Source organism: Corvus hawaiiensis, chromosome 1 (assembly GCF_020740725.1).
Source record: "Corvus hawaiiensis isolate bCorHaw1 chromosome 1, bCorHaw1.pri.cur, whole genome shotgun sequence".
In the NCBI taxonomy this organism is placed as follows: Eukaryota; Metazoa; Chordata; class Aves; order Passeriformes; family Corvidae; genus Corvus; species Corvus hawaiiensis.
Window position 1 is genome coordinate 35,364,173 of NC_063213.1, and position 24,939 is coordinate 35,389,111.

Sequence of the window (24,939 nt, forward strand, 5' to 3'; positions counted from 1 at the left end):
GAAAAAAGTAGCACCACAGGATGTCATGCTTGCACGGTTAAACAAGTGTCAGGAAATACATGGATTCACACAGAATGTGTCACAAACTAATCATACATTAGGAGTCAGTCTTTAATCTCACTATTTCATGCTAGAGCTTCAAGATACTCCTGAAATCTCCCACCAACAGAGTCTTGATGACCTTCAGGGTATTTTTGACTTTTCAATAAGAGTCTTTGTACTTCCAGTATGAAGCTCCCCTTATTTCACATGCTGTAGTCAGAAGCCACCAGTATCAGAAGGCTGATAAAACTCTATTCTAGAGCAGAGCTATATATATATATATATATATATATATATATATATATATATATATATACACACAATCACCAATATATCAGCTTTGCTTACAAGAGAAGTGTTCCCAACACTCATTAGTTTGAAAAGGTAGTTTGAGCCTGAACTAAATGTGTCCCAGAAGGAGCTGAAAAAGAAACTTGGACCTCTCAAGCTCTCTAGCTACTTCATGCTGCCTGCATTTAACTTTCTGGATGTCCTCCAACATACAGAAGGAGGAAGGACAAATGACATTTTTAATTATAGAAGGGGTCTAGTTAAAAACATAAAATTAAAAAGAAATCCAGACCATTTAATTTAACACAAAGAAAAAACCTACAATATCAGAGCTATTGTTTATGACCAGTGCCCCAGGATCACAAAGAACCGGAACCAAATAAAACCGAATATTTTTTCCTATGTTATCTGAAGAGAATTATCTTTATTAAAACAAATCTAGCCTTTATGAATAATACACGTCAGCTTCAAACAGACCAAAGAACAGCTGCTCACTACAAAATTACCTCTACGAGGGAAAAAACCCCACACATTTTTACTCAACTGATCTGCTTCCTGATACTTTCAGTCAGAAAGATAGCCATTAAGTGCCATGTATTAAAAAAAGGTCAAAAAAAGATAACCTACTTCTTCAGCCACCCTTGCTGAGAAGGAGCACCAGCCACCAAGGTGTGCTTCTGCTGCCAAAGGCACTCTTCATGTGCTAGGAGTAGTGCAGCCATTATTGTGCGTTAGTCCAGCACACAAGGGAAGAGGGATTCTGCAGGATGCTGTACTCAAATGACCTTCACCTGGGAAAATTCCTACCACCACAAGAGATGCTGTAATTTGAGACAAACAATAGGAAATAAAGACCACTCAGTGCAGAGGTGGATGGCAGCTTCACCCAAAGCAGCTGCACTGGGAAAATACCACGAATTGGGCTGCTGTTGCATCTTCGTAAGGGGCTTCACAAGCTGACAACAAATTGTTGAGGAAACACAGACAAAAAACATTCATTATTCCTGTGGCCTTCATGTAATGAAGCTGAAATTTAAAAGAAGGGTCAGGTAATAGTTCTACTGGATGTGTAGAAAGTTAAATCAACTGCTGCAACTGTGCCCGCTGTGAATTACAGCAGCACACTCTTCAACTTACTAGAAAGTTAACAAATTATTTTGACATTTTTTGCCACACTTTAAAGTGTTTCACAAACATTAAAAATTAAAGGTTTGAAATTTAGTGGAAGACTATGAAGAAAATCAAAACCTCAAGTCCTCCATCTATTTTTCAACAACAGCTGCTATTCCAACACTGTATTCTAAAATTATGTTTTATAGCTGTATTCATGCCAAGGTCAGCAGCTTTGCAGAGAAACTGTCCCAAACAGACTTTAAAGGAACAACATATACACTTATAGACAACCTGTCACTTGGAATATATCTTTTCTGAAAGCAGGATCTGGATGCTTGAGGTTCACAGGCATTAGTTAAGCACGACATGTCCGGCCCAGAGAACACTGCACTTCAATGCTATTAGCTGAGGGTGGAGGTTGTCAAGCATGGAAGGTAAGGCACCTCTGAAAATGTTAATATTTTATCAATACTTTGGAGCAAACAATGCTGAAAACCAGTCGGGCATGAAACTGTCAGTATGTGCCAGCAACTAACCTAAATTCTTAGTAACATGATGAAAAAACGTAATAACAACATATTAAACAGAAGCACAAATAACGTGAAGCTTGAATATATTTTCTTTATAGGCACATACCACTTAATTTTTGAAATTAACCTCAATTAATAGATAACAAAGGACAGGTTCAATGCAATGACCAACTCCACCTGTGAAAAGTCTGATAAAAGTCTCACTCACATCAGAAATATCGATGCACAAAATGTTCCCCAAAAGATATAGCCTCTTAGAATTTTAGACTTATTTGTAACAGTGTGAAGGACATGATTCTAAGACTGGCAAATTTTAGCTTTTCTAACAGTTAGAAAACAAGACAGTATGTGGATGAAGGAAAGGCTAAAAGTGAAAAAGGGAGTATTAAATACACAAATTCTTGAATGAAATGAGTAAGAAGTCATCACGATAGCGAAATAGAATGAAACTAAAGTTTAGCAAAAAAGACATCATAAAATGATATTCAGGTCAAAGCTGGTCTTACAACTTCCCCACTCTCCATCAAAACCCCACAGAAAAATCATCACGCCTTTATATGATTATTACCCAAACTTTTTTGTCCCAACTCTTCCAGCTGTTAGCACTGATTAATGTGTCAAAGTTCATACACAAGGATAAATCGGCATGCCACTCTAATCTGACTTGTTTTGCTTCCTCTACTGTAGCCTGACACAGGCGAAATTATTTGTCCTCCTTTGCCCATTCCCTCAAATAAACTGTTCTGGCTTGACAAACTCTCTCTTTCTGCCAGTATCTCCCGTTCCAACATTTCTTCATTCATAACTGAATATCCTCAATTTGGAGGGTAGTGAGGCAAACAGAAAATACTTATTTATATATTACTTCATTAAAATAAAAACCGAGTTGATCACTTATTGACAGAATTCCTTAATAAACAAAGGAAAAAACCTCAAGTTTAAATCACTGGGCCCATTGCTACAACACGTAAAGAGTACAAGCCAAAACAGCAACAATAGTCCTCTTATGCTCTACTGAGAAGGTCACAGAGGATTAAAGCTGACAAATCTCCATGGGTGCATGGTTCCATAGAGCTTGTGTCTTCAAGATTAAACCTTTGGTTTTTGTTAATACTACAAAGAGCAAGAACAAAACCTTGTTAAATCAGATACACAAGTTTATTTCAAGAAAGGCCAAAGTCCTAACTCAAATTCAAGAAGACAAAGAAAACCCCAATACACTCCCAGGATGGCTGAGGCTGGAGCCCAGGTCATTGAACCCAGCTAATCCCTTGCTAAGGTCTCTGCCCAGCTAGTCTTTGTACCCACAGAACACTGCTGGTTTCCTCAGGTCGAGTATGTGCTCAACTAAGCTTGTAAGTCTACTAGATGAGGATCAGGTTTATTTCCCAGGGTGCTTAAACTGGCTACCAGCTTCTCCTCTACCTACGTCAATCCTGTCCGGTTTCAAATTCCTGTATGAAGGGTCAGTAGCCAGACTGGAGACCTCTGAGAAGCAGCACAGTTCAGAACGGCACAGGGCTGCCAGTTTCATAGCAGGACCACAAATGCAAACGAGTTCCTTTGTCCCACATTCCCCTGAGGCAGAGCAAAGTTGAGACCAATTCTGAATTGGTGTAATAAACATAGCAGCTAATAGCAGAGTTAATTTCAGATGAAATGCTACACTATTTACAGTGTACTAGAGTTGCCCTTCAGCTACAGTGAGATAAGTACTCCTCGCTCCTTGGACAGGTTCAACCCTCTTCTGTTTCTTGACCCATGCCCAAATGCTCAGGAAAGAAAAGGTGCAAGCCTGTAAGGGAAAGAGGCTGGCAGTACACACAGGTTTATCAGAAACAGGTAAGAATTAGACATACAGCACGAATGTGACATTTTTATAGAAGAATTTTGCAGTGAGATCAGCAGAGAGAGATGAGGTCAAAGCAGTGCTGCTGCAACAGCAATCAGAAACGTTTCATGGAGATAAGAGCGATTGCACTAACATGCCAGAAGTGTGAAGGTTGCATTTGTCCTGTGAAATACTTCATTCCACTAACTACAAAACTCTCCCAGAATACCTTTACTATGAAATGCTCTATCAGAAGTCTGGTTTAAAAATCAGTTGCAGGGAATGAGGAGAAAACAAAGAGCACACTCAACTCAGATTAAGCTTATTTCCCCAAAATAAAGAAACCTTTCTGAACTCCATCTGACCCATGCCTCTGTCATCTATGGTCCCTCAAATACTATCAAATTGATTACAGGGGATTTTATAGAACTTAAATAACCCTCAAAGATCCTGCATTTATCTCTGCCAGGGATGCATGACTCATATTTCAAAAAAAGGCCACTCTAACACACTTGGCAGCTAAATATATTGGAACCAATTATCACTGCACAACTTCAGTTCTGGTGAGTTCACCAAACTGAAAGACATTTCTGATACACTGTAAAGGTCTGCTCTTCCAACTGAATGAGCAACTTATAGCTGTCATCAAGCTAATTATATAAAAGCAAGCAATATAAATCCGCATATACTGCTTACAATAAGAGACATTTTTAAAAACATAGCCATGTTTTAATGTTTACATTCAGAAGAGACAAGTTTGCTTTTCTTAGGTCAGGAATAGATTATTTAACACTGCAACACATTTCAAGTTCTTGTTGAACAAGATGAGGCTCATACAAATGAGAAACCAACACTGTATTTTTTTTACTTTCCCCGAGTGTTTCTGAAAGATGACAGCAAAACTCCTAAAAAGTGAAGTTCTATTTGCCTAGGAACAGAAAATGTTTTAGGTTTTGTTTTTCTACACAGAGTAGGAAATGCTATCCTTTGGACGTAGAAAGGAAAATTAATAACTCTGCCTTTTTTAACCCAGAGGTTTTAAAGAAACTTATTTACTGGAGGATGCGTTGTATTTTTAATATCTGGGTTGACAATACTGAGGTGATTTATCTTCTCCCTTATACACAGTTACAGTGAAACACCATTTCCACAAAAGCAGTTGATTCTCTGTTGCAAGGCTCTTCCATGTACACACTTTGCACTTTTTTTTTTCCTAGGACTCCATCTATGCTGGAGCACAGTAAGACACACAACAAATCTGTTTGACTCCAGGAACAATTTAGTCTTGCTTATACTGCCTGGGAGCTAATAAGCCCTGCAGGGACTTATCAGGGAATATGCTCCTTTCAGCCCTGAGACCATTCAATGCAATGACACAAAGGGGATGTAGGGGGATGCATTGATCTGTAGAGAAAAGGAAAAGCAGAGAATATGGCAGTCAATGCAAGAAAGGCCCCTCTTCTACAAGTGTTCTCAACCTCCTACCAGTAAGAAGGGACAAGCGAGAGACAAGCAGGCTCTCCCATCTCTTCGTTATTGGGAAGCATTGACCTAAATCATCTACGATCTTCCATTCTCTTCATTTCAGAGTTAATGAAACGATACCAGACCAGCTGGAAAGAAGTTAGAGTGTCTTGACTCAGAAGATTAGTCCCTCTCCTCTTTCTGTCAAGATGGAAAACTGGCCCATGGCAAGGCTTCAAGAACATTTAAGTGAATGCCTGTCCCGTTTCAAAGCAGTGAGGGTATTTTAGCTACTGTCTACTGAGTTTGGAACTGTTTCTCTTATATAAGTAGATAAACTTCTTCCAACAGTCATTTGCTGGTGAGGATATAGACTTCAGCCATCTAAAATTCTCTTCAGATGGGCAATAAATTTTTTACAGTATTATCCCCTATATAGGTAACTACTCCTACAGATACATCTAACAGCAACAACAGCCACACCGAATGCTGAAAACCTTCCTCAGTGCCCGATATCAATACAATGCCTACACTGCACTGCTGTGTTCAGTAACTAAATAACAAACAAATCTGTAATCAAATTCATTAGCAAAAAGGTACAGTAGACTGGAGGTACAAACTCTGCATTTGCCCAAAGCATGAGCCAGAGAATGCATCTGGAAACAGGGAGGAGAAAAAGGAAGGATGAGCATATTCTCCTTTGGTCTATGAAATTAGGAGGAAGAGGGGAAAAAATGGCACTAACTCCACCTCCAACTAACAGTAAGATTAACGTCTTTCACAATTTTAAGTATAGGAAAATTTATTTTTATAGCCTAAATTTAATCAAATAGTAGAAATTTATTATATGATCAAATGAGAAATTGCCACAAGATATAAATTCTGAGACTTTCAACTGTTAGTCGGTACTTTCAACTTTTTCTACAGCAATTTACTGCATGATGTATAGACAAATATTTCAGTATGGACTGGAAGTAATAGAAATAAATAGTATAATAGCAATCAATAGTATAATTCAGTGTTCAGAAAAAAGAAGTTAAATTTTACATATTCGCATACAAAATCCTTGTGATGAGTCCAGAAATATAAAAAAAAAAAAATTTCAAAGTATTTATAGTACAATCATATGTCATATGGATTTTGTCTTTTTTGTTTGTTTCTTGCATAAGACAAATATTAGCAGGCAAAGACCTTAAAAGCCTACTTCACTGTTAACCATTTTAATAACAAATTCATTTCTAGGTACAAAACTTAATGACAGATTACCTGCCAATGCTAGTGGAAACCAGCTGAAGTAGGGTAAATATGAATATTGTCCACAATATGGGTGTTTTCAATCAACTAAAACTGCCTTTCACGTGACAATTTAGTTCTTCATAATTAACACTGAAGTGACAATTGTAAATGGACGGACGAAAGACACAATCACAGTTCACTAACTATTGAAGATTTAGGTCTGTAATGAAAGCTAAAGCCTTTTATGTGATAGGTTCATTTTAGCTAACAGACACAGAAATGGTACTTGATTTGTATCTAACCCATGGAAATTAAAAACATTAGAACAACTGTAAATAACAGGTCTTAAACGGCTCAATACATCTAAAATTTTAACTCTTGAACTCTTACTGTCGCAGGGGTGGATTTGTGAGATGATGGTTCCAGAAATATTAACTTGAGTTGAAACACAACTCTCCAGTTTTTTTAAGCTACAGACTCTCTCCCAGTGAGTATTCATACTTGTTTGATGAAAATCAGTATATAACTTCTTATTCCTCAGAAGCCCTGAAGACATAACATTGCTAAATTGAAAACACAGATGGCTTTATTACTTCTTGTGCAGTATTTTACAAAAAAATCTAATTTCTCACAGTCATGCAACCCTACTGGTGATGAAAAGGCTGCACAAGCAATACTTCCATCTCACCAGTGCTTCAGGGATTTTAAAGGACAGCAATGAATCGAATTGAAAGAACTCAGCTCAACTTTTGCAGCAGTGGTCAAGTTTGCAGTTAGTATCAAGGGGATATTGAATGCATTTGATCAAAAAATACCAAGAAACAGTGAATATGGAACTTCAAATAAGAATTTTTACATTCAAGTTTTTTGTACCAGGTGTACATTAAAGGGTTTCATTAAGTCAAACACCATCACACCTTGCTGTACCTTGCTAAATAACAGTCAGCCAAACTGTGAAGCCTTCCTCTCTTCCCCAAGGTAGGACAGATTTGTGAGTCCATTCTGGCATCACACAGAAGAGCTTCCAGACCACATCCCAGATCCTCTGTACACACACACAGACACTCACTTCAGTCAGATGAGTGCAATTTATTTCCCCTACCACATGTTTCATGAGCCAAGGAACAGGCAGGATACTAAGGATAGCATGACAAAATCCGAGTGCCAGAAGAAAGTTCCTACCCACTCACTGCCTTAAACCAACAGCCTGGATCACTGCAATGCCAATGGCATCTGGCTTCTGGTACACAGGAAACACTGGGCTTTTTTGCTTTTAATGGCAGCTGCTCATTGCACAACTTCCTTCTGTGAAAGGGTCCCCTTCCAGTCACTTTTGTGGGTAATTTCACCAGATTTCACATTATGCGGAGGGAAAGTGGACACCCTGTCAAATTATTCCTTCCAGGAAACAACATCCACTTTTAAACAACCCATCATCAGGACTATGCATGAGCTTGGTTTAAATACAGTATTTTTGTTGCCTTTTCTAACATTGATGACAGAGAGAGCAATTATATAACTCAAAGGTTCTGCAACAAATACCACAGTGTGGTTTATTATGGCCATAGAAATGCATTTACTTTCTCAAACTCTGAAACTATGACAATATGTGCAATCTTCTCAACATTTGCTTATCCATTAAAGCAAACCTAAATGTTTGTCTAGGAAGCACATCATGTGTGATCAACATGAGGTAGTAAATAGTAGCTCACAAGCCATGTAGGAAAATGAGCACACAGCACAATTTAAAGCTTTGCAAAGCAGCAGAATACTTGGAAACAAGAGTTAAAAAGAGAGAAGACCCATATAACATGTACCATATGTATCAATAGGTAGATCTAATCAGCACCAACACACATCATGACTTTTTCTCATCACAGACAGCTATGGAAAATGTTTGTTTTTTCAAGATGTGCAGCATATAAAAAGATACAGTGTTTGTTATTTCTGTCACCCAATTTCTGTCTGCTTCATGAAACCCAATATCCATAAGCATCTCTACAGTAAGTTGTTTTGTTCTCAAGTTTTGCTACATTAGGCAGCTACAAAATGCAAAGACTTAAATATATATGTATCTTGGAGTTGTAGTGCCTCACCGTTTGGTTTTTATTATTCAGAAAGAAAAAGGCTAAATCTTGACTTTACATCCTCCATGCTAATTGCTGTTATCTAAAACTAAAGTATTTGTTTGAGTGAAGAAATCCATAGTACTGAAGAGGAGTTTTATCCATGCAAAGCCAACTGAGCTAAACTCATAAACCACAATAGAGGCAGCAAAATCAAGAGAACATAAGCAGATAAAGGGGACATCAGATTTCACCAGATAACAGTGACTTCCATGATATTCCTTCTTCATCTCTTTCCTAATCTCTCTTGTCTTGGATAACTCAAATCACCATTACAAAGTGTAAAATGCTGAAGCAAACTAATCAAAGGAAAATGCCACCATGCTAAGCAAGTTAAATGCGGAGACATTGAATACATGACTGAAAAGCTCTGCAAGTTTCTGAAACTATTATTCTGCAAAAAACATCAGTATTAAGGGATTTTCCACTGAATGAAAAAAGCATCAGAGCAGTTTTAAAAATTCCTACCTGTTCATATACACTACAATTATGTACTGCTGATTTGCTCATCACATTAATTGTAATTAATGCTAATGTCAATAATTGATGCTAAAGCAGCAATGCTTGCCGTACCAAGATAATATATATATATTTAAGACCATAATTTCTGCTCAAAGTGATGACATCACATTCTCCTCTTGCAACATTATCCTCTGCTCTAATTCATTCAAAGTAGATGTTGTATGGCCTGTTTGCTTAAAAGAACATTTTAATGTAGAGTCCTGTTGTCAGGAATTTCCTGTTCAATAGTCTACAAGACCACTTAACTGCTGAATCTCAGCAGTCCTACTTGCCATTCCTAGCAGGAGTCATTACTGATATGCATCTGAAACTTACCTTGTTTAACTCAGCTATTGTAAACATGAGACCGAGGGGAATTTTGAAAAACAGTGTATATTATCATAAAAATGCCAATGCTATCAGCTTAGCCAGAGAAATGTAGGTCAAAGCACAGTACTCCCGAAAAGTCCACAAAGTAAATTTCTATGATGGTGGAGTTGCTGTCCTTCCTTCTATGAAACTGAGTCCTAAGTTGATTAATGGAATGCTGCATCTTTTTACATTACCCGAGGGCAGAAATGATTTGCATTAGAGTGCCTGGAACTGCTTCCTCGACTGATTAAAGACAAATGAAGTTTGAGAGAACTGTCAGCCACAAGAACACTTTTTGGTGATCATAGACTCTACTAAGGCCTAGAATTATATTTTGTTTGATTAGAAAGAAAGATTATTCCCTCTTGTGTTACTAATACTTGTGTTCTGTCCTCATTTTCATTCAGATTACAAAAGGATAAAAATACCAGCCTGGAACTAAACTAAAATTTGGCAAATGTAAAGAATTTAAAGGCTATTCCTCCTCAGACTCACTATAAAACACTAAAAACACCTTCAAGCAGGTACTCAGAGAAAGCTGATGTAATCTAAGCCAGGAAAACCCTCGTTTACAGCTTGCTGACAGAAGTGTCATCCAAAAGAATCTGTGCTGAACAATACTCCAAACACATGAATGTTAATTCAATCTCAGTGTCCAGCCTTTCTGAAACTGGGCTACTTTCAAAGTTCTAAGCTAGTTTTCTAATCTCAAGTTTGCATCTTTGGAAAACTTCAAGTCTAGCCTGTGTTAATGGCAAACATGAAGATACATGTTTGACTTGTTATAAAGATCTTATTTCAGAAGCTGTCTTCCTCTAATTTATCACCTGCTCTAGCAATCTGAAAGCACACTTTGCTAGCATGGTTGTACTGATTAGTATTCTATTATATACTATACTAGTAGAAAACGAGTAGATATTAAATATTATTAGTATTGTATAATAATAATAGAACATTAAAACTTACGAGGAAAAAAAATAAAAAGTCCAGGTGGCAGAGGGAAAACAATGCTCAGGCTACTGTATATTTTGCCTGCTGAGACACAGAAAATTCTCAAGTCTGGACTGATATATAAACTGTTTAAGAGCTCCTTTTTGAACTTAAAGAAACTCAGTTTTACACATTGACCACTTACCATAGAACAAATTTGTCAGTTCACAGCTCAGACTAGATAACTAGGTTTCATGTTAGCACTGAAGAATTGTTCCCAAGAACCAAGGTGCGTAAAATATGAAAATAAAATAAATGCAAATTCACAGTAATTTTAATTAATTTACTATAAAATTACTTTTTTCTTTATCGAGATAATCAATTAGCTATACATGAAACACAAATTCACATTCCACTTTTATGCACTGAATTCGGCTACTTGTAATAATATAACCATGAAAAAACAACAGGCAATATTTATGAGGCATATAGAAGCTTCAAATATTTTATGGCATGGAGCAGATTTCTTTATTAGTGACATTATTTAGACTACAGTCCTCTATCTAACAAGAGCTATTCCATACCCGCCATACAAGTGTGTGACTATCTTCATATTATTCCACAATCCAATAAAATCAAGTTTTCAAAAGACAGAGTCACAGGTGACATCTTGCTATCAGCTGAAGGAACATCAATTGAAAAGACAGGTTCGCTCTTTTGTGTGACCAAAGTAATGGAAGAATTACCACAGGATTATCTCCAGGATAACTGACAGCCTACATGCAGTTACAAAAAAGCCTTTAAAATTCATCGTACATTCCTACTAGAAGAACATGAGTTTATTTTTATTTTCTTAAATCGGAAAGTAAAGGAGAAAAAAACCCCACAAAATCAAAACAGAAGCAAATAACTCATCACCTCCTTCAGGTTCAAGAACCATAAAGCATAGGACCACAGCGGCAACACTAATGAGCTGCCTCCCTTTAATGACAGATCTTCTATCACAATACAATGGTCCCCTCTCTCCTAGCGCTACGCTCTGAGAAAAACCTTCAAGTCCATCATGCACTGATGAAAACTGAAGGGGGATAAGGGAGAGAGATGCCACCAGCACATAACCAACCACCCTCACTGACAAATGCCACACAGTAGCCCAGAGAGACATTAGAGATTCTTTTGTTAAATCTCAATCAAAGCGTTTCTGTACAGCAGAAAAAAAAATTATTAAATCCCTGCCACCTCCATCAGGCATTTCTTTTAATTGCTTCCTGATTTAGGCTTCTTTTGATTGAGATGCAAACACTGACTTCTGTGCTTCATTCCATTTCCAATGCGCTTCACAAAACGAAGATAAATTTAGACTATCCTTTCAAGCTGAAAGTGCTGCAGAAACACCACATCATTTGCAGTCTATATCTTCCAATATCTACTAGCCAAATTGTATCCAAACAGTACCAAGAACCACACATAATTTGCCATAAACTAGCATTAAGTTTGCATCTTCCTAACGCACTGAAGAACTGCATTAATGAAGACTTGCTATGATGTTCTAAGATACTATTCTGTTGTAAACCAGCTTTATAAAGACATTTTATTATTTTCCTTTATTTAGTTAGGATAGCAGAATGGGTAAAGTAAGTACCATAGAGGAAACAGCTTAAAAAAGTATATTTGAATTCAATTGCTTTCAGGAGAATTTAAAGTCATAACTAGAAGGAGAATCAAATTATTACAGCAATAAAGGAAAAGAGGCATAAGCAAATACATAGCGCAGTTATAATTCATTCCTATCAAAAACAACTCTAGTGTGCAGTTCAAAGACTTGCTCTTGCCTCAGGCACAGAGCCAAATACATACCAACTGTAAATAAAGACAACAGTAGATTAACAATTTACCCCAAGTTAAATTACAGTAAAAAGTATGACTGCAGTAACTGCCCATATGTTAGCTCCTTCCCCCTTAGGCAAACATGAAGCTCCTTACTGTACCCCTCAAGGGTAAATTATAATTATCTTGCATTTATCATAGGGTTAGGCAAGGGTTAGGCAACACCCATTGCAGCAAAACTTTGAGGTATATTAACTTGCATAATACCCTCAGCTGAGATACAGCTGACTATTTTTGTCTATCTAAATATTATAAATGCAAAACTTGACATATTAATTTCTACTACTACTACTCTTTTTATTATTTTCACAGAAGTAACAAAAGCAAATCCATTTTATTTCAAATATGAACCAACAAGTGGCAGAATGTGTTACAGTCAAAAAGTACCTCCAAAGATATTTCTGAAGCTACACTTTGGAAGTGTTGACGAAGTGTTTTGACATCTGTGGTATTCTCCCACACATGCATACCCCTCTTTCCCTTAGCTGAAAATGTTCACCAATTTCATTTAGAAAACTTCATGCTGAAAATTTTGGCATTTTTGAAACAGAGATCAGCAATCTCTTAACACACACCTCAAATCAGTCAGCTCCATTCCTCACAGAAGTTGACTGGTAGGCCTTGGAACTTGCCATAATCACATAAGTATAAGTACTTATAAAGTATAAATACTCATAAACACTAAAAATTGACCTCGCCTTAAGCTACAACTTGTTTTGCAACAACTCACTTTGGAGTGAGGTATAACAGTGAAGAACCTGGCACAAGTAATTTATAAAGCAGCTGTCTTTCCATGAACCTCTCAAGACACAGGTTCCTGGACTCAGGACAGATTTCTAAGAACCATATCCCATTTAGTAGCTTATTCCTCTGGCACATCTGTAAGTAGGAAGCTGCACAAGACAAGAGTGCTAGAGAACCTGAAGGATGAGGTGTTACGTGAACACAAACCCACCAAAGCCATTTATTAACATTCACCTCTGCTGATTCAATAGGCTGAGGCAGATCTCGTGACATACTCCCTAAGCTTTGGCATAGTGAATAAAACACTCAAGTTGCTCTAATACAGCAGCCTTACCTCCCCAAAGTGCTCCTTCCACACACAGAATATTTATTTGTCATGCAGACTCCAAGATGCTTTCGGTTGTTCATATGCTTTAGAAAGGAAGTATTAGGAAGTATTCAAAATGCACCTTTTTATAATCAAAAGCATGGACAGTGGGATACAGCTCCATAGTCAGCTGCTCAGTTGCAAGGGCAACTCAACTTCACAGCAGCCAATTTTCACTCTGTCACCTTCCTGTGCTGTTTCTTACAGCTGTTCTTGGTTTTACTCCCAGTTGGGGGCACAGAAACTGGCCACAAAAAATGACCAGATAAATTTCATTGTCTATGGAGAACACAGAGCATGGAAATGCTTGACGTAAGCAAAGCAAAGACTATCCCTTGATTCACCAACAATACTTGAAATAAAAACATCAACAAATCCAACTTCAAGTCAATACTAATTTCCTTAAATGTCCTATCTCTGAAATATTACAATACTTCTTAAGAATAATTACAACTTTGTAGGTAAAAGCAGAAGTCTTTTCCTTTCACAGCCATTAGTTTTTCTTAAAGGTGTACTTTTGCACTTCCATAATGCATGTTTCTGAAAAAAAGGATTACAAGCCAAATTTTAGATCTAAATGAAAAGTCATAGCTCAGATTGATAATGAGCTAACTTCATAATGATGAGCAGTATTTCTTATTTTCTTGAGAACCAAAGCTGAGTATAGTGAAGATAGGAAGCCCTGCAGCTTCAGTCAGATCCATCCAGATTGGTGCAGAAAAGGGCAGGCCGATGGCATGTTGCTATAGTAACTTAACAGCAAAACCATTCCCTTCTGTCATAAAAAAACTCCAAACCAAAAATCAACCCACATTTTAAATACAACACTTCTTCCAAAACTGTAACACTTGTCACTACTTACAAGTTAGTGAACATTATATGGAGTATCCCTGTTCTCTAAACTCTAATACAAAGAATAAATCCTGAATAAAAGACATTATGCAGCCATTCTTCTCATGTTTATTTATATGTTCTGCCATAACTTGAAAGTACCAATTGCACTGCTATAATAACAGCAAACAGAGAATCCAACACTTAGGTAGACTAAACTGTAAAGACAGGAGTTCATATGCAAGAGAACATCCCTTTCCCACACTGCAGGGCCAGTTAGGTGAGAGAAGATTACTGCTACAAGTCACATTTAACAGCTCAGACTCTTCATACACGAGACATCGGAGATTAAATATTGATTTTACGTTATAGCTATTCATTATTGCTAGGAACACTCATTCCTTTTAGCTAAATTGTAGCCAATAATTTGATTAGTCATAACCCACAATGAAGACCAAATTACACAAAAAAAGCCTGCAATAAGTTTTATAACATCTCCACAACATCATGCTGCTTCCTTTAAAGACTTACCCACAGTTTATGCAAGCTTGGCACACTGAATGTGGGATGCACTTCAACTACATCTCCCGTGGCCTGTCCAATATTAGAAATGTGAGCTGGAGACATTTCTTTCTAAACAAGTTTCTCTAATATCCCGTAAAATTAGGCATTTTCTTTTGCACCTTTTCATAAGCATGAAGAAACATGAGAGATGATGCTTGGTTCACCAGCATTTCCTCTCAGTTGTAACTGCATTCGTAAACACATCTTGAAAAAGCCAAAACTCACATCTGGAATTGCCTATATTCAAATACTTGGCAGGAAGAACTTGTTGAGAAGTTCCATCTGTGCTTCTCCTACAACATCTTCATGCCATTCAGATGGCAAGAACAGTCATAGTGGGTTCCCATGATAGTCACAAGCATGCACTAGCAAGATGCGCAGAACTTGTTTTAGAGGCAACTAAGCATAAGTTGCTCTTTGGAAGTACCCTGGCATTTTTTCCTCCATTAGGCAGAATAAAAACTGGGCCCAAATCTATAACTTAAAACAGATGAAAGTTCTTTGCTTCAAAGGCCAGATTCTTTCCAGTGCCCTGATTTCTCTCTCGTAAAGCATGAACTAGATCCTACTGTCCTGTCAGCCGCAATCACTTTCTCCACTTACAGGTGAGGCAGGGATCAATGTCAGAGTCAGCAGAACCTACACACTCACCATCTCTGCACCAGGACCCTGTTGTGTCGGAGCAGGGAGTTTTGGGCAAACCACAGAAAGGACTCAAAATGTTGCTGCACAGCACATGAGGTAAGACCTTGCATCATTGCTGAGACACCTCTTTCCTGGTCTGACCCCAAACACAGCATTATTCCATAGCAAGCAGCACACTTGGATCAATATTTCCTGAAATTAGAAGCAAGTAACAGTTTCTAAATGCATTTTAAAGTGCCTCCTTACTGACTGCAACAAAAACAACCACCAGCTATCTGACTTTCATGCAGAATTCATCCAAGTAGCCATTTTTTGATAAGCAACCTATCCTGACCTGAGAACACCACTAAGGGATATCTGTTAAAATATTAAACACAGCTGTTGAGAGAGGGCTACACAGTAACAGTGTAAGTCATCTAGTACACACAGGCAGTTACTGACAACTCTTAATCCTGACAGTCTGTGTGAGACAGAAAACAGGTTTGCATCTTGGAACCTTATGTAATAAAATTGGTGATAAGCTATAAAAAAAAGATGTCTTGCTCTTAATCTTGTTAATAAACCCTTACTTCCAGGAAACAGCTGTAGTGCCCTACCCGTACATATGTTTTAATCTTGTTTTATAAGTCAAAGCACTAGTAAAAGAATGTATTTAGATGCAGCTATGATTCTGATGAATCACTCCTTGCACCCAAAAATAATTTTAGATATATGAGTGCTAAACTCCTGACAGCTCAGCAGAACCTTGCACTGGAGAAGTGTGCAGCTGTGTTAACACGAGAATCACAAAGAGCAACTTTCTCAGAGGAGTAAACTGCTGTAAGACCTTTTATCACAGGGAGAGAACATGTCTGTCAGGACAGCCCCTAAAGATGTGCTAGCCACTCTCCTCAGCACAGAGTGGCCTTCCTTTCAAGCCTCATGGGCAGAAGCAGGGATATGAAGTGGTATTTCACAGCCTCCTTCTCTGGATCCCTTGGGGAGTTAATGAGCAGGCACAGGAAGCAGAACAGTGACTACCTGCTCAAAAACAAAAAAAAAAAAAAGAAAAGGTCAGAGGAACGGGCTTCCCCCACACTGTTCATCAGAGTGAAGGGCAGGAAGGCTGACCTTATGAAATCACTTCAAGCAATAAGGTATTGATCAGAAGTTCATCTGCTGGAACTCTGATGCTTGACACAATGAGACCAATCTCCTGTTCCTTCCTGACTAGGAAAATAGCTACAAAATGGCTTTGTGGGGAGGTGAGGAGGAGAAGGAAGACAGGGTTTTTTCTTGCTTGGCTTTTATTTGGTTTAAGGTATTTGATACAAGCCTGCCACAGGAAGGACAAACAAGAACTGATATGTAGAATCAACAGATAGCTACCCAAATGTCTGTCCTGGCATTTTGCCAGTTTGATATGACTCACACTGACAATATTTTGATTAGCCAGCTTTGGAAGGAGTTCAATATTTTATCCACTAAAAGACCCATGACACATACTGTAAAAACACTGAAATCTACTGTAGTCTGACAAGAAACTGTCAAACTGGTTTCTGAATTTTGTCAGGTATGAGAATTTGTTTCTTCAGAAGCCTCTTCACAGGCCTACTCATTCTACAATGGGATATGCTGCAAAAGGAGCAAAAAGAAGACAGTAGGCAAAAGCAATTTAAACCCTTTCATAATATTCTACACAAGGCTCTGGTCTAATCCCTTACCCATTCTTTGGCTAAAAAGGTAATTAGAACAACCAGAGTAGAGAGGGCCTGCCAGTGAGCACAGGCACCTCATTTTTTTCTGCAAATAAAACACTTCTGGAAAACTGATAATGAATTGCTGCATTTGTCTTTACTACACCTGAAAATGTGACTGTATGAATACAGGTAGCAAAGCTGATATTCAGCAAACTAGCTAGGAAAGACACAATACCAAGCAAGACAATGTGATGTTTCTTCCTGTCAGGAACAGTCATTCTCAACACTTTCCTTGTGCTGTTCCAGCAAACCCCGCATAAGTATATTAATTGTTAATGTGTTATGATCACATATCCATGTGGCACCAGAAGATCAGTAGTTTTCCTTTGTAAATACATTTTCTCAGCAGTGGTGATTAACAGCAGTGGTTTAAACAAAAGAGAATCACATTGCCTGCAAAGAAGCATTTTTCATCCCTGCCCAATGCAAGTTTTTAAGGTTTACCACCAGAATACCACCATGCAAATGGCTGATCCAGCATTCACTATGGTGATGGAAACTTTTCTTAGCCAATGATTACAGAAGGACAGCTTAAGTCACTCCAACCATGGCCTCCAAAGTAAAGTAGCTGCTGACAGGCAAAGCATCTGCTCTTCTTGCAGCTAATCAGCACTGAGCCCTTTCTATGCCTGAACCCTTCTGCCCTTATAATTTTCCTCCCTTTGCAGTCATTCTGAATGTTAAATTCAGAATCAGACCAGCCCTTTTTTAACCTGTCCACATGGCTAAAACATAACAGATCAGGAACATCCACCACAAGAAGATGATCCATCAATTATTTTCTGTGAAATTATAATTTCACTTATTTAAAACACCTTGACTTCTCAGCATTCCTGATCTACAACAAATGGATACACATGTTTATAAATACAGTAGTAATTGTAAAAAAAAAAAGCCAAAGGAGGACTTGATTTTGCCCACAGTGGAGGAGAATAAACAGTGGTACATTTAGTCTTGAGAACTAAATAAGCAGGCAACAAATAAAAGACAGCAAACACTTTTACACACCTGTTTATGTATAAAGGCCTACCTCACAAACACACATTTGGCCTTGGAAGCTCTTATTATCTCTCCTCTGTCATTTCTTTAGAAAAAAAAAATTTAATAAAGAGTACACAATCCCTCCCAAACTGCACATATGACAAACATGTTATACACAGCAAAATATTAGCTGTTTAACCCTCAACCCAGCCCTATCTTCCCCACTGCTGACATTCTGCAGCTGCATGCAGTCTGAAATTCAAGATTAATAAATCTGTACATGAGGAAACAAATCATTAGCATGTCCAGACAACTTCCTCAAAAAGCTACCTATGATTTCTTAGTGTCCCAGGAGCCCAGAGACAGCCTGCAGAGCTTCAGTGGCAGAAGGGATGTACACAAGGTTGTCCTGAGCACACACACCAAGAAACTCAAACCAATCACCTTCCTAGTTATGCCAGATCTGCCTGGTTTGTCTGCTTCAATCGATTCACAGTAAACTCAGCCCATCTATTTACAAGTTGTTGTTATAATTTTAGCCACAATGGCTCTGGGTGACTATGCTAACACTGAAGTAAATAAAAACATAACACTACTGCCAAAGAACAAAACGAACATGTAATAAAAATAGAAAGATAATGGGTGAAAAAGTGACAAAGAACAGTAAATCTTATTAATCTCATATCAGGCTGAAAGCCGTAGTAAAAAAAGAAGCTAAACCAATATGAAGCAGTAAGGCATAATAAAGCAACCACTCTGCTCACTAAACGTGTACACATTTTTATCTTACTGTTATCTTACTGGTTGTAGCCAACTAATTTTTTTTTTCACAAAATGTACAAGAACAACCTGTCTGATAACAGTAGGAGATAAAAGTTCTGAGGAAGACTTAAATTAGAGAACCACTGCAAAAAAAACCTCACTGCAGAGAAATTCAAAACAGCTTTGCAGGAGAAAATGCAGATCATCAGTATGGTTTCTCCATACAATATGTCATTTTGTTTACAGAATATGGAAAAATAAATTAACATGTAAAACCAGCAATATTATAAAAAACATTGGACTGTTAGCTCTGAAACGGTTGTCATTTTACTTTATCACCTTAAAAACATTTATTAGAAGTAAAGAGAAGCTTCACTTCTTGCTAGTTAATTGTTCAGCTGCCACTAGCAAAGGAAAATTGAAGTTATCAACCACTCACAGTTTTTTTAGCTTTCATTATTCTCCTGATACAGGGGAAATCGATCCTATATTCCCTTAAGTAATTCTTGATCTTTAGAAAAAATTGTTGTCAATGGGAATAATACAGAGAGAGATATGTGAAAGAGCTACTTAAATCTTGGTGGGGAAAAGCACCAAAAAATAAAACTATCTATGATATCAAGAATTATATAGAAATCCTATTTTAAGAAAAATATCACATGCAAAAGCTTCAACAGTTCCATTTAAAGTCTAATGCTACTACCTCAAATTAATTACAGGAAGGAAAAAAAGAAACACAAAACCATACCTTCAGATATAGCTTGGTTTTGAATTTGTTAAAAGAAGTCTAGAAGTCTAACATGTGCCAGGTTTTTTATCTTAGAAAAGATTACAAAGCCTTACAGGGTTTCACTTCTAAAGTGAAACTATACTGTAAACTTTGCCAGTTGATAACATTCTAAACACAAACACAATAGAGCCCAGAAGATCAAAGCAGATCTAATCTCTTTTCTTACAAGCTGAAAAATCTATCTATAGCAAGATCATATAATTTTCTTATATATTTTCAATCACATAGTAAGACAAAAAAATGTGTTGCAAACCAAGCAACCAAAACCAACCGAAGTAGCTTGATTTAAAAAAGGGGAAAAAAAAAAAAAAAAAGTCATAGCTTTTAAGTTAGAAGTAAGCCTTGAACTTCACTGGCAATTTTTAGTGTCATTAAAACTACTTAAATTCATATCTTAAATATCAGCTAAATTTCAGAACTTTTACTTTGTCAGTACAGCTCATTATTTGCAGCACTTTAACATACTTTAATACTTGCAAAAGGCATAACTTTGAAAGAAGAAAAAAGTCATAAATACTTGAAATACATACTCACATACAAGCTGAGTTGCATCCATGTGTTTCTCCTACCTTTCCAGTGTTTTAGCTGTCTTCTCACACCAGCTTTCTACTTGTGATCATTCAATTAAGTCTCATGAAAAACTTCAGTAGCAAAATGGCAAAACACAAACACCAGCAAAAATTTTATCTATCCAGGCTTTCTGGCCAGTTTTCCGTGTGCCTGTCTTCCATCCCTCCCCCTCCTCCTGCCACTATGGATCTATTGCATGGAACAGGCAAGAAGCCCCAGCACTTCCTAACCGCGGTATGCTTGCTCCAGTAAGATACAACCAGTCACAGTATAAAAAGACAGAGAAAGCTCACGCACTACCCCTCCTTAAAGTGTTTCCAGAATCTCTTGGCTGTGTTGTGAAAAATCACCAAAGTAATCAGAACAACTCATGGTACAACAAACAGTCAGAAAACCAAACAAACCTCTGTGTGCCATCCTCATCCAGTTTTTCTCCCTGCAGCAAGCTTGCACTCCCAACCCAAGAAAGAACTCACACAGCATGTCAAAATTGAATTAGGCCTATGCTGCAAGACACATTTTGTGCTCCTAATGTTCCAGGTGAGACAGGATTCCTCTCAGTTTCAATTGCACATAGTATATATGCCTAGTTTTCTGTTGATTTCAGTCATCTTCCTGCTCTGTTGACTTCAGTTTGATACTAAACAAAAAAGAAAGAGATGATGCCTGAGATACGAGTAGCACAGCAAGAGAATGTGCATTTGCCAACATAGAGAGCATTCTAGATAAAAAATAATGATGTGTTCAAAGAAGGTAATAAAAAAAACAGGCATAATAATTCAAGGAAACATTGTTGAAACTAGAAAGAAAAATATTGCATCTACCAATTCAGGTCTCTATCCGTAGTCCCCTTGTCACCGAATTTCCTCAGCTACCTTGCCAACAGGTTCCAACTGTTTTCTTCTGGATTATTTCTGTTTGTGATCATTTTGTACACAGACTACTGAAAGCAAAGTTAACTCAATACAATGGATAACATATCCCTTTAACTGTTTCAGGGGAAAGAGATGGGTTGAATTTCTCCACTTTGAGATGTTTGCATGCAGACAAAGTTTCTGAGTGAAAAAAAAAAAAAGGAACTGACTACAGCAGGCAAAAAATTCCCTTAAGATAAACTTTTGATTTTGCTACATCAAACACTACTTAGCCTCTACCCAGGATATATACACGGGTGATTTAGAGACCACTGCTGTGGTATAATCTAGGATAGACTAAATGCAAAAATTAATTACTACTCAATAATTGAATTCATGTGAAGGAGTTTGAATATTTCTTGCTTCTGTGACAGGAATGATTATTAATGAATAGAACACCACAAAAAAGCTGTGTTCTCTGGTTTCCTCCAAAGCCAGTTTGTAACAATCAAAATAGACCAGTATTTTTAATCCTGTTTTTATCCTTACCTCAGCCTTTCTTCTTCTTTCTTACGAAGGCTGAAATCTCGCTGAACCACCTGGAGCACATGCTCTGCTTCTTCATCAGTCAAGCCAGAAAGGTCCAGTTTTCTCCCCATTATACACTGGGTCCTGGATATGAACAACTATAAGGAATATCTGAAATCAGAAACAGAAAATAAAATAGAAAAATAAATTGAAAGCACTCATATTTTTCACAAGTGTGTTGAGATCACAAGCACATCTGCCCAACAAAAAGAAAGTTGATACCGAAAACATCAGAAAAGAAAACAATTTACTCTTTTGGGCTGAAAAAGACCTTTTACATTGAGTCCAACCATTACCCAGCACTGCCAAGTCCACCACTAAACCATGTCCCTAAGTGGCACACCTGCACATCTTTTAAACACCTCCAGGAATGGCAACTCAACCACTTCCCTAGACAGCCTGTTCCAATGCTTGACAACCCTTACAGTGAAGGAATTGCTCATAAAATCCAATCTAAACTTCCCTGGTACAACCTGAAGGGTTCATTTCAGAATTATTTTTCAGGTTCCATGCACTGAAAGCAATCACCTCCCACTTAAATGTAAATAGAAAAGATACATTTTTTGGGATATTAAGAGATGTTAAGGACAGACCTCAGTGTTGCTCTCAAAAAGGAACATGTTTAAACTAAGTCGGGTCAAATCAGGTTTAGACATTTCTCAAGATTTTATGCCATGATTTTATAAAACTGTTTGCAGTGCGGTCCCTGTGACTGTGTATGAACAGAGAACATACTCTGCTGTAACACTCAAAAACTATTTTACACTGCCAACCAAGAAAACAGGAATTATTTAAAAACACCATTTAAAAAAGCATTAATTTCAAATGCATTTTCCAGAGTGACTGGAAAGATTTAGATGTCACTATCATCACTGTATCATTATTTCCCATATTTGGAGGAGAAAAAGTAGTAGTTAATATTATGGATGAATTGAATGTACAATAAGGTTTGAACTAGAGCTTGGTCCATTAAGTTTCACTAATGAAATTTGTTCTAATTTATTTTCTCATGGCTTTTACTCATTTAATTGAATTCTAGTGAATTCAGCTCTCAGTATTTACTTTTGTCATTTGATTTATGCAATTATTTGGGCAACCATGAGGAGTCCATCTCCGCATTGTGTTATGGTTTCAGAAGCATGAGACAGTTTCTGAACCTCTGCTATGAGCTCCCAGCAATGCATATAACCATGAACATGCTATGGTTCCTACACTATATAGAGGAGGCAACTCTTACTGCCTTTTCGTCCATGGTGAGTGGAGAGTGAATGAGGCTATGTAAAGCAACTAAGCTGGTTCTGGCCCAAAAAAAAACCACCTCTAAGGAACACTGCTATGGCATACAGCTAAGTGCACCAAGTACTATAGCAAGTAGAAGCATGGAAGAAAAAAGATCAGCTTTATTTTCTAAACCTAATAATTCATTTGCTACTCACATAATGATGTGGCATGTGGTTGGTTGGGTTTTGTTTGGGTTTTTTGTTAGCTTGCTGGGGTTTTTTTTAATACAATATTTACTTTCCTACAATCATCTGATTACCACTCTTCAAACAAGAAAAACACACCCACACGGAAGGAGGGCCCTGCTTATTTTTTCTGTTTTGGTTAGGCTATCCATGAAATTTAGAAAACTCTTTGTTCAAGAAAACAACATTTCACCAAAACCAAGCAGATGGTAATACAAGCTTAGGTGAAATCAAGATGACAAGATTCCTCCAACAAGACACATGCTTACCATACAGCAAAAAAAAAAAAAAAAAAAAAAAAAAAAAAAAAAAGTCACAGTGTTCTGGCTTGACTCTGAATCTACCAAGGAAGATAACAACGAATATTTAATAATGGCTATAAAAATGTACTTCTAAAAAAAATTACACTGATTTGTGTACAAGAAAAGTGCCAAAGAAACTAAGGACTATATGTAGTCTTCATTAATCACATTTGCAAGACCAAGAATATATGTTAAAGATTGGCTAGAACACAGCGAGGAACAACTGGCAAGATTTTTTTTCAATGCCACACAGGTTCATAAATCTTCTCAAAATTTTCACCAGAATATTAAGATTTTCCTCTGTCCTTTCACCTACAGTCCTTGTACCAAAACCTCACTGAGCACTGGCAAGCAAAAGAAAAGGTAAAGAAGGGCTTGCTGAGGTTACACTCACATTGCAGCTCAAACACAGAGCATGAAGTGCCGTGGGACACATCCTTCCCTTCAGGCTTTGGGATATCTGCTCAGCTGTGGGATATCTGCTCAGCTCTTCCCATACAAAGCACTTGGGTGCAAAGGCGCCTCTGACTTTCTAAAAGCATGGAAGGGCTTAACTACAGGAAAGCCACATCCATGGGGAAGTAAGCAGGACTTTTCCAAGTAATTTTTTTCACACACATACACTGAAGGGGAAAATACAGGATACAACATAAAAGGAAATAAAACTTTTTTAAGCAATTCCTGATGCCAGTAGAGGCACCTTCATGCTAGGGCTACAATCTTCTGGGACACAAGATGATGAAGGTAACTGGAATTCCATCTTTGATCTCCTAGTATCTCGAGCATCAAGTTAACAACTGTAATTAACATTTTCATAATAAGTTCTCCCTTCAGGTCTTCATCAAAATCCTTTTGGAAATGGTGTAAAAATAAATAATCTTTTTTCACACATGCAAACTGGTCCATCAGTAAAGAAAATTACCCCTTGGATTCAGCTGCCACTGCTGTTTGTGAGTGTGTATTAGAAGGGGGAAATTTACCCCTAAATTTGGGAATAAGTGGGCAGCCCCACCACCTCTGATTTTCTGAGGCTGGCAAAGACTTAATTTCAAGTATATATGCTTTAAAATCACAAGCACCTTTAACTTTTGATTTTCATGTGGTTTATTTCTCTATAGTATTCTCAGTCTGCATTCCAATATTACATTAACATCTAAGGAACTTCTGTGTTTCTTCCCAGGAAATAATTTTTCATCACATTACTAAATCACCTCTGATCTGGGAGTATCACAGCAGTTTATAAATATTTATAAACAATTCTCAAATGTCCTTTTTGTGGTAGATCCAGATTATGCATTTTGGAAATTCACAATGGCAAATCCTCTAGAGGAAATGTAACAAGTTACACTTAAAAAAAACCCCAACTAGACAACAAAATAGCTTCTCAGACTAAAATAACTTCCAGCTTCAGTT

At 37.4% G+C, this 24,939-nt stretch overlaps 1 protein-coding gene across 7 annotated transcripts in view; it reads right to left on the reverse strand.

The window, feature by feature from the left end:
• Positions 1–24,939, reverse strand: part of LOC125324274 (myosin VIIA and Rab interacting protein) — a 214,648-nt gene that overhangs the window by 178,155 nt on the left and 11,554 nt on the right. For all 7 annotated transcript variants that reach the window (XM_048299967.1, XM_048299959.1, XM_048299936.1 and 4 more), the window contains exon 2: positions 21,720–21,869. In XM_048299967.1, the coding sequence (XP_048155924.1) occupies positions 21,720–21,829 (110 nt within the window). In that variant the 5' untranslated portion in view covers positions 21,830–21,869. The remainder of the gene's footprint in view (positions 1–21,719; positions 21,870–24,939) is intronic.